This window comes from Dendroctonus ponderosae, unplaced genomic scaffold (assembly GCF_020466585.1).
Source record: "Dendroctonus ponderosae isolate FM_Combo_2020 unplaced genomic scaffold, Dpon_F_20191213v2 Dpon_F_20191213_2, whole genome shotgun sequence".
NCBI classification, from domain to species: Eukaryota; Metazoa; Arthropoda; class Insecta; order Coleoptera; family Curculionidae; genus Dendroctonus; species Dendroctonus ponderosae.
In genome coordinates, this window is record NW_026018165.1 from 16,667,393 (window position 1) to 16,678,265 (window position 10,873).

A 10,873-nucleotide genomic window follows, 5' to 3' on the forward strand; every position below is an offset into this window, starting at 1 on the left:
AGCACCCCAATTTATACTGGGAGTAGTAAATATCATCGGTGGGGCTTAAAAGGTGTATCCACACATACACGAGAATCAGCCCCAGAAGAGCGGATATTGGCACCCTAGAATTCGAATGAAAGCCCCAACTAAATAAGCGAGGCACATTTGTACTTACGAAACCCATATTAAATTGATTACTTGCGCCCAATTGTGCGACTTTGCATTCGTTAGACAGGCCTTTAAGAGTGGTTCTTTTGAGAGGAATAATATGGTGGACTCTAGTAATAGAAGTCTAACGTTCATTATGCCTAGAACATCCTGACCTACGGTTCTGATGATAAATGCGTTTAAAACAAAAGTTATGCATCTGAAAAGTATCTGAAAACCAGGAAACTGCAATGGCAATGAGAGTCACACGAGCGAATACTTACCTGAAAAAATATGCTAAACGATGCATTTTGGACACTACTTTTTAAAACATTGCGGGTCATTTTTTAATGTGGAGTATTTTGTATTTACACAAAATAGCTGATAGGCCTTACATCTTAAATGTTTGAGGTTATGCCACTGGCTCTTGCCAGATTACGGTAAAAATCTGGCAACCTGAAATTGTTATTTAATTAAAATTACCTATTATTATTTAATTTTTTAATTTACGGCTATAGCAAAAGGGGGATAAGACTGGAAATTGTGAAATACATTGAAAAAAATGTTTTTCATCATGAAATATCGAACAAATTAGTAATTATGGATGCAGCTCTAAGCACTCCCGGTGCCTGAAAGGTGTCAACTGTCTTTTAAAAGTTAAATGTCCTGTTTGGAAAACATGAATGTTGTTTTCGTAGCTTAGAAAGTTTTTCCAAAAAAGTCTATTGTTTAGGCCAAATTTTTAACTAAAGCAAGCATTGTCTAGTTTACTTTGATTAGCGGATATGGTGTTGACTAAAGAATACCGAATATGTATGCCCTTAACTACAGAAGAGGTAATCGCTATACTTTAGGAAAAATCAATGTTAATCTCTAAATATAGAAACGAAGAACCTGAATTTCCGGAAATTTGCCACCTTTCAATGGTCTGCTAATTAATTGAATGTTTCCACAGCAAGCACAAAATTCTAATTATTCTTGGCCAATGTACTACAAAGTTCCACATTCTAATTTATCTTACTGTTATACAATATTTTATTTCCATTGCACTTCGTTCTTATCCATGTTCAACATCCCCTAGAAGCTTGATCGTGCTGGCAAAATATTTTTCAATTAGTTCTGGAACTTTCCCTAGGACGACCTTATAAACATGTACTTCAAAAGTATCTACTTTACCACGATATAACACTATTATAAATAATTTGTGTGATTTAATATCAATCCCAACCTTACGTTTGATGATGTATGCAATCGCATTGAAACTTGGTGTGGTGAAAAATTACATTGCACTTTGGGAAATTGTGGAATGGTCTTTTTAGTATCGTGTAGGGCAACTTTACATGATTGCCCGACACAGTCTTGAGCAGTCTGGGGACGGCGAAGGGGTTGAAGTGGTGGAAAATAAGGAAATTGAAGATCCAGAACATGGCAAGGGCCAGTACACGGAGAAACGGATCCATTTATCCAAGTAGGATTTTTTATTAAGCACATTAATAGTTGGTCTAAACAACTTGAAAACTCCATTTAAAAAATCGCTTTCATAAATATTGTTCACCAGCTTGCGTTTTCCAGTCGGCTTCCTTATTGGATTCAAGCAATCATACCAAAGATATTCTATGTAACTGAGAAAGCGTGGAATTACTACCCTTTTACAATAACAGACTACACTGTGAGTATTACATGCCTGCTCAATGCTGGTTAAGCAAGCTTATATTTAACTTAAAATTTGGGTAAACTTCTGATGCTTTTTAGTGTTCGTTTATCCCAAGGTTTCACATTTCAATTCAAACGAAATACGAAAACAACAGTGGAACTACTGAGAATGTAAGTGCAATATTTCTCAGCCGCTTCTACAATGTTACGCATTTATTAAATATGCTATGTATTTTAGTGTTTAAATTTGACTCCAGATCAACTAGCTGATCGATTGGTTGAACATATTGATATAGCATACGATGAGGTAGCAGCAAAGCATTACAAGGAGGAAGAAGATCTGAAGTTTTTCCGATCGGCAAAAACTGGACGTGGACCGCTAGTTGAGGGCTGGCGAAATAATTTCCAGCCCGTTATGTGCAGCTACAAGTTGGTGTATGCTTACTTCGAAGTATTCGGGCTGCAAACTAAAGTGGAGGATTTTATCCATTCGGTAAGTTATTGGCATTTATTAGGACACCAAACGTGACCTGGTTGCTTAATAACCAAAAGATATTGTAAAAATATCCGAACACAAAAGCAGCATAAGAATAAGGGAAAAAACAAATTAGGCAAGAATTGAACTTTTAAAACCTCCAGATATTTCAATTATTTTTTTATTAGCGTTTTATTTATTTAATTTATCCTTTAGTGTATTCGGGAAGTCCTCTTGCTAGGACATCGGCAAGCTTTCGCTTGGATCGATGAATGGATTGATATGAGTGTAGACGACGTTCGGAAATATGAATCTTCGCTCCAACAGCAGACCAACTCACTACTCAGGGATAGCACTAGCCCTCAAGGTGCTGAAATCCAGAGTGATATTTCGGAAGGTGCGACCCTGCCAGGGTCTCCAAAATCGCCAGTTCAGAGTCCAGCTAAAAAGGGATATTTTAACTGGTTTTGAATCAATATCGCTACCTAAATTGGCTGTTAGTTTTGTACTTTGATGCGTTGTAGAATTCGGCCAGTGTCTTAAACGTCTTGCCAGTATAATTTGACTTCCAGTTCCCATAATTTAATGGTCTCACCGCTAATTGACTTTTCACCTATAGCTAAGGAATTCTTATTTCTGCATATATATCAGTTGTTCCTATTTGTTAATAAATTACTTTATTACATTTTATTTCTTTGTTACCAATTATTTTCCAACTCTCTACGTGGACAAGTGGAATGTTATTTTTATGAATACGTTTTCTGTTGCTAATTCAGCAAGATTAAAATAGCCTATAGTTATATAAAAAAAACCAATAGCCAGGAATACTTGAACTTGAATACTTGAAGCTATTCGGAGTACCTACAAATGTGGGTATCCAGCTTAATAATATCTTTAAGAAGCGATGTCATCCACTTGATTTTTAAAAATATATTTCTAAATTTATATTTGCTTGTTATTATCTTAAGTGGTTTGCCATTAGGTGACCACGCAGGTGGTGAAATCTGATGAGACGTTTAAAGAAGGTATAATTGTAATTTTAGAGTTCTCAATGATAAACACATAATACACTACATTTTTGCCAGCAATTTTAAGCTAAAATACGTTATGCAAAATATTACGTTAAGGAAGCTGGGCCAATTTTCCTAGTTATCTTTAGTTGAAAGTCTTGATGAGGCATGTTGTTTATCGATTTTGCAAATGTAGATTACATCACTTTTTCAAACTCACCAGCTACTTAAATAATAACAAATACAAGATTTACATTTCATCTACTTGTACTTTGCAGATGAGAGCTGATTAGATAAATTTGTTTATGCGAAAATATGATTTAAGTGCAATTGTGTTGTATGTGGTCATTTCAAATTTGCTTATGTAAATAAAATACATTCGTGGATGATCCTATTCTTGAGCGGTAACCACTTAATTTCCCCATGTTTAGTAGTTGTGTTAAACTTTATACGGAATATTCCTAATGTAGCATGTAAACCATAAAGAGCTTGCAGCTGACTTTTGACTAAAAATGCAAATAAACAGCGACAAACAAATGCAAATAAACAGCCAAATCCTTGTTGGGATCGACAGGGTGACAATTTTTTAAAGCAAATATCTTTTCGCATTTTCAAAAATCAGCTCTCTGTTTAGAAAAATTCGCTTAAAAAAAGATAAAAATATCTCCATTTCTTAATTTAATAAACAAAAGACCGTTGTATGGAAATAATCGACGTTGCAATGAAGAGGGTGAAGTCGTACCAAACAAAATTATCATTGAAATAACGGACTTCTGCGTGTGGTCTATACTTAGAAATCACATTATACGTATAATAGCAAGTGCTTGAGTCTGAACAGCCCCAATACGTATACAGAATAATTGGAAAGATTGATTACAGCAAAAAACATCTAAGTATGTCAAAAGCACTTCAATAACGTAAAAATACCTTGAATATTAATAACATTATTTGAGAGCATATTACGCTCCGTTGTTGTGTCATTTTCGCTACGTAGTTTGAATAAAAAAATGAACAATTATACACTAATATTATGCGAGTTGTTGCATACTTAGCGCTGATAAGAACAATACTTTGTATATATTTTTTTAGTTCTGATTTCTGTAGTTATTAATGCACCTATACCTACTTTAAATAAACCCTTCAGTCATAAAAATAGCATTGATTGCAATCAAATATGCAATTGATCTTGAATTATGGGTAGTAGTCAACACTACATATCTGGAAACATCTACTTATCTAGAAGATATATTATATGAGAAAAAAGAATTGGAAATGACACCAAATGGAAAATAATCACTTATTTATAGTATCGCTGACTAGTTAAATGCATCTAACAATTTTGTAGATTGAAAAACTTGACAAAATTAAAAAAGGTTTAAAGTTAAAAAAAATCTTTGAATGAACTGCTTGTGGAAGAGTTGCAACTTTAAACACCAAACGCATGGTTTGTTTCTGAAACAATTCCATATAAACAAACAACTCTGCCTGATTCGATTTACTACTAGATACATCTTTAAGCGGGAATGGAGAAACCGAAGAACGAAATATAGAGCATTGCTAGGGATCAAAAGAACACGTGCTGAAGATTATGTTTCAAGTAATAGCAGCTTATTTTCAATGATGACTTAGTATCAGTGACGATATTTATTTAAAAATAAAGTATGTGGTTATTATTTATTTATCGATCAATTGTTTTGTGCACGTCTAAACAATTCAGGCGCTATCATAAATTGAAATCTGTAGGCACTCAAACATATTCCATAACGTGTGCAAAGGTCTATTGAATAATTGATACTCGTCACTGAAAATCAGAATCTCACATTTTACGGAAACTATTATTTTCACACTATTTTTTAATTTAAACCGATGAAGAAAATTTGGATTTAACATTGACATGAAAAGCAAATGAAAAATTAAGTCAATGAATGAAATATTCAAAATTGTAATCAAATGAGTATAAACAATTACAATATACATCAGGAACCTAAAATTTTCTGTTGTCGACAAGGAGATGATTATATTCATTGTAAATGTTCGGCGATTTAAAAAATGATTCGTCAATATTTAGATACAAATTTTGATTTACAATTAATTCCGGATATTCTATTATCTGTTAATAATGCTATCTGAAATACTGTAATCAATTAGGGTTAAGCGAAATACAAGTACTCCTAAGGTTTCGCTAAATATTACTACTTCACGTTTAAAAAAGTCGAAATACTTAAAAAGGAGTTAATCAAATTTTTCAAAAATTGGAACAATAAAGTTTATTTATTTGCCATAACAAGACCACAATAGCTGTTTGCAATAAAGCTTTTACCTGGCCACAGTTAACTTTATCTTAAACTAAAAAAAAAATAATTCTCATATTGATCCCCTAGAAGAAATCGCATGTTAAATGTTAACAGGGTTTTAGTTTAATTGACGTCATTTGATTCATATTGAAATCAACAAAAAACGCTTAGTACAGTCACGTGGAGCAGACAAAAAACAGCGAAAAATCTGTTTATGAACGAAAGTACAAAAAAATCATATATACACATTTTAACTACAAAGCGCAATAATAAACTGAACAAAGAACATCAATGCCGTCTCTAAATGAACTAGACTGGTTTACGTTATGCTCCATTATTGTGTAAAATCCATTAAAACAAATATAAAATAAACTTCGTAAAAGTTGCGTAAGTTTGAACTACATTGAACACAAAAGTAGTTTTTTTGAAACTGCCGCAGATAGGAACCAAACAAAAATCTCGTGCTAAGTGTAGCCACATACCTGCATAGCAGCATCGAGTTTTACTTGAGTTCTGATCCATTTAGGGCTTCATTGCGTGTTAATGGAAAATGATCAGAAATAACTTCAGCTGTGGTGTTGTCGGTAAAGTGTCCATAAACACTTGAAATCGGTTAGAAAAGAATCTCAAGTATCGCCCTTGTGTTAATTACAGAATAGGCCTGGAATTTGATAAGATTATATTGAATTAGTATATAAGGTTTTGCAGAAACGATCATCAGCATCAATTGCTTGGCTTGGCGACTTGCAAGATGAAATACAGCTTGCTCCTGCTTCTGGCGGCAGCTGCCATTGTAAGTATTTTAAACAATAATCATCGAACATCAATCACTTGAACAAGCTCTTTGTTTCCAACATACATATCATGTACAATTTTAAAGTCAAATGCACCGTTTCTCTTAGAGTCATTATTATTTTTTATACGGAATCATAGTTTTTAGTGTTGATATAATTATTAATTTATTAACAGGCCTCCGTGCATGGCAAAGCCATTAGCAGCCAAAATGAACGCAAAGCTGTCTACTCAGTAGACATCTTACGTGACGACCCTGAGCCACCAGCTACTCCTCCTGGCCCACCAGGAACTCCTCCAGAACCACCAGCGACACCTGAACCACTCGGTGATGATCCTGAACCACCAGCGACTCCTCCTGGCCCACCAGGAACTCCTCCAGAGCCACCAGCGACACCTGAACCACTCGGTGACGATCCTGAACCACCAGCGACTCCTCCTGGCCCACCAGGAACTCCTCCAGAACCACCAGCGACCCCTGAACCACTCGGAGACGATCCTGAACCACCAGCGACTCCTCCAGGCCCACCAGGAACTCCCCCAGAACCACCAGCGACCCCTGAACCACTCGGTGACGATCCTGAACCACCAGCGACTCCTCCAGGCCCACCAGGAACTCCTCCAGAACCACCAGCGACTCCTGAGCCACTCGGAGACGATCCTGAACCACCAGCGACACCTCCAGGCCCACCAGGAACTCCTCCAGAACCACCAGCGACTCCTGAGCCACTAGGTGACGACCCTGAACCACCAGCGACTCCTCCTGGCCCACCAGGAACTCCTCCAGAACCACCAGCGACCCCCGAGCCACTCGGTGACGATCCTGAACCACCAGAGACTCCTCCTGGCCCACCAGGAACTCCTCCAGAACCACCAGCGACTCCTGCGCCAGCACATGGTTCTTTTTACAAGTGGCTACACCGTCACTTGTAAGTTAATATTAACTCATTAGTGAGTTAGTTAATGTAATGAAATGAAGTTTCTAATAAATTAAGTTTGCATATACAAAATGGTTTCTTACGCATTAACCTTGCGAAAAATGTTTCGGAATTATTCACAAATTGGAATCCCAAAACCTTAAATAGAATAAATGTATATTTGTTCTTTTCGGTTAAATTTGATGCCAAATGTGGTTGCCAAAAAGTGTTATTATGTGATGTAAAATTCGTTTCAATCTGTCGGAGCTATTGGATAAAGAGTGCGATTAACACATTGCAATTTTCTGTAAATAGTAATAAAAATACTAATTAAACAGATAAAGGTAGCAAACAACAAATACAAGAAGCTCCTATATAAAAATACGTAAAAACACGCATTTCATATAATCACATATTATAAATTCAGCGTCTTGGCTAGAAGAGTGGAGCACATACAAATGCAAAAGTGTTTAAGCTCCTGCATTGAAATGCATTTTAGCGATGTGAAGAAGCTTTGGAGAAAATTACATAATTTTTTTCGGTTTTTGGAAAGAAACATTTCAATTGAATTATGTTTTAACTTTTATGGTGAGTTGGACGGTTAATTGAAAAAACAGGTTAAACCGCGCTTTGTTTATATTTATATTTTCGCATTCCTTCCTTTCTATAATATAAAATTTCTATATTCTTGCCCGAGCTACTTAGTTTCCTGATATTTGAAAACTTTGTGCAGGGTGTTGATTTTTTTTTGTTCTCTCAACATACCTCATTTATTATTGAAATTTATCAAGTACTATAAAGACTTTTCCTATGAAACGTACGCAAAATTAAGAAATAGGAGTAGATGGAAATGCAAATGCAAATCAGGTAAATGCGGAATTTTATCAGAAAAAGCAGGTGCAAAATTGAAATTAACAATAAAAGAAAAAATAGAGAATACTTAAAAAGTTAGTGTTACACAAACATTAGAAACATTTGCTTACTGGAAATTTTTTATTTCAAAAAAAGGATTAACATTTTATAACATCATAGTTAAGAATAACAAATTTTACGCTACTTTAGATCTCAGTTGTCTCGGTAAAAAAATACATCGTTTATAAACCACTTAAAAAATTAAATCTCGTACTTCCAAATACATATATGGTTAAATTGCTAAGAATTATATTCACCTCAGTTCTATATAATGCATCAAGAAATATGGGGAAAAAATAAGTTGCGAAATATGCGAAAATTAAAAGAAAATAAATTGCTATGATAATAAATCATACAATTAGGTGTGATGGTAAATTATATGAGAAATTTTGAGAGTAGAATATTTCTAATAAATGTAGTTCTGTCTTGTTCAAAACTGTTATAGGGCGTGCAGCATACATATTTTTATTTTTTTCCAAAATATATGAGAAACTGTCCGCATCTTTGCTCAGCTGGCACAATTTAACTGCTGAGGAAACCCTGCTTTTTATTGCATACGAGTATACTTAATCCGGACTCTTTTAGATAAGATAATTGAATTAAGTTACATTTACTTGGTGCTGCAGTCGCAACAACTAGATCTGACTACTTAAAGAAAATTAAAAAGATAAGCACAAAGTAAAAATTATTATTGGGTTACTTAATTGCAAGTATGAAATTGGTGCTATTGGCAATAAATTGCATATTTAAATTCGTGCAGACAATACTTGAGATTTTTCTCAAGGTAAGGCGGTATAATAGGTCTTTCATAATTTGTCCAAAACAGCAGAAAATATGAATGTAACAAGATTTGTATGAAAATGCTCCAGTGAACACATTGTCTGAAATATACCTACGGTCCTGAAAATGAAAATTCCATTCAAAAACCATTGAAAAATCAAAATTTTCCTATAATAACTTTGGCGAGTGTCGTAGTTGCAAAATAAAATTTTCCAAATTTTAAGTACCAACTTCCTCGAATTGAATTGATTGGTGCAATTGCGTTGTAAATACTGTCAAATGGTCTTAAAGCGAAATTTCGTGGATAAAGTACAATTTGCCTATACAAAGATGAGACTATTTCAAAGGCTTTTCAATATTCCCTGCAAAGTACTCAATATGTTTTCAAAGAAAATACTTTTTGATGACGATATGGAGATAGTAAGGAAATTTCAATCAGAAGCACCTGATATTCAAATCATAGCAAAAACAGTTTGAAGTACTGATGGGCTATTTCTGCAATGCTAGAGGAATTTGATAACAACGCATCATCATCATAGATTCATATAAATAAGCTTTCGGTAAAGTGCATCAGTATCACTTGCTTCGTTTCGTGTCATCAAGATGAAGTTGAGCGTTTTTCTACTCTTGGCGGTAGTAGCCCTTGTAAGTATTCTAAGACTTTTTTATATTAAAAAACCTGAAATTTTTAACTTTTTTTTAAATTGTTGCTATCCAGTGTCGTTTCAAGCTGCATATTGCTTAACCTGAATTATTCGAATCAAATGTTATGTATCTTGTAGGCCTCCGTTCAAGGTAAGGCTATTAGAGGTCAGAATGTTCTTGGGCAGAAGCGTGCTTATGTACTAGCCCATGAAATTCTTCGAGACGACCCTGAGCCCGAACCCCAGCCGGAACCCCAGCCAGAGCCTCAGCCAGAGCCCCAGCCAGAACCTCAACCAGAACCCCAACCAGAACCCCAACCAGACCCTCAGCCTGAGCCACTCCGTGACGATCCTGAGCCGGAACCCCAGCCAGAGCCTGAGCCAGAGCCTCAGCCAGAGCCTCAGCCAGAGCCTCAGCCAGAACCCCAACCAGAACCCCAACCAGAACCCCAACCAGAACCCCAACCAGAACCACCAGCGACTCCCGAAGTCACTTATTAAGTGAAAACTGAGCTTAACAAAGGATTGAATCGATCGATTTGATGAAATATTTAGCTTAAAAATGTAAAATTTTCACTTTGTAAACCACTGCAATTATAAAATATAGAGCAATGCTTTATAACTATTGATTCTTACTCAATCCGTATAAATTGGCACACTAATTTCACTCTTGCAAAGTGTTTGTGAAAAAAGTTTCATTTCAGACTACAGCAAATAATGACTACATTCAAAGTCGATTGGAGAAACAAGGTGTCTTTAACAGAATTGAGAAAAAGAAAACTCTACACCGACTGCCGAATAGTGCAGATGTTTCTAGCTGAAAATGTAAATGAAAGATCAGAAAAATACTGTGCTAATATTGAATAGACTCTTTAATGGGTCAAAGTTTTTCCTTAAACTTAATGAGGCTTAAATCTCTTAAAGAAGTTTTCTAAGGCGAAAGCAAAGCTGGACAACATCCTTTCCATCAGGATTTTATCAATTGCAATTATCACGTACGTTTATAAATATATTCCGTTGATTAGATCAGCTCATTCACTTTAGAACTCCATCGCACAAATTCTAAAAATAACTGTAATCAATTAAAAATGTGGATAAATTGTTATTGTCTATGCATTATCTTGGAACTAGGAATTTTCTTGAAGTGCTTGCCACTTAATGACTACAAAATCAAGAACATTGTCGACGTTATTTCCATTAAATCTTTCGTCGCAATTATGACAACAAAATGAATGATATAATATAATATAATAATATAATCCTTTAC

General features: G+C 35.1%; 3 protein-coding genes across 3 annotated transcripts in view; 2 read left to right on the top strand and 1 right to left on the bottom strand.

Annotated features, from left to right (window-relative positions):
• The window catches only part of LOC109536697 (protein RFT1 homolog), a gene marked incomplete in the record, with an annotated part of 3,092 nt that extends 2,382 nt beyond the window's left edge, over positions 1-710 (bottom strand). The window contains 4 exon segments of the mRNA XM_048664230.1: positions 1-104; positions 158-360; positions 414-585; positions 640-710. Coding sequence (XP_048520187.1) covers positions 1-104; positions 158-360; positions 414-473 — 367 coding nt within the window.
• Positions 711-756: 46 nt separating this feature from the next.
• LOC109536700 (cytoplasmic phosphatidylinositol transfer protein 1) lies at positions 757-7,239 on the top strand. The gene is made up of 7 exons (XM_019903020.2): positions 757-965; positions 1,449-1,597; positions 1,702-1,798; positions 1,882-1,953; positions 2,021-2,275; positions 2,474-6,354; positions 6,531-7,239. Exons 1-6 carry the CDS (start codon positions 915-917, stop codon positions 2,726-2,728), a joined length of 879 nt encoding a protein of 292 aa, XP_019758579.2. The 5' UTR covers positions 757-914; the 3' UTR covers positions 2,729-6,354; positions 6,531-7,239.
• Positions 7,240-9,520: 2,281 nt separating this feature from the next.
• On the top strand, positions 9,521-10,229 carry LOC109536695 (protein TsetseEP). Its single transcript, XM_019903015.2, has 2 exons — positions 9,521-9,607; positions 9,745-10,229. Exons 1-2 carry the CDS (start codon positions 9,566-9,568, stop codon positions 10,105-10,107), a joined length of 405 nt encoding a protein of 134 aa, XP_019758574.2. The 5' UTR covers positions 9,521-9,565; the 3' UTR covers positions 10,108-10,229.
• The last annotated feature ends 644 nt before the right edge of the window (positions 10,230-10,873 follow it).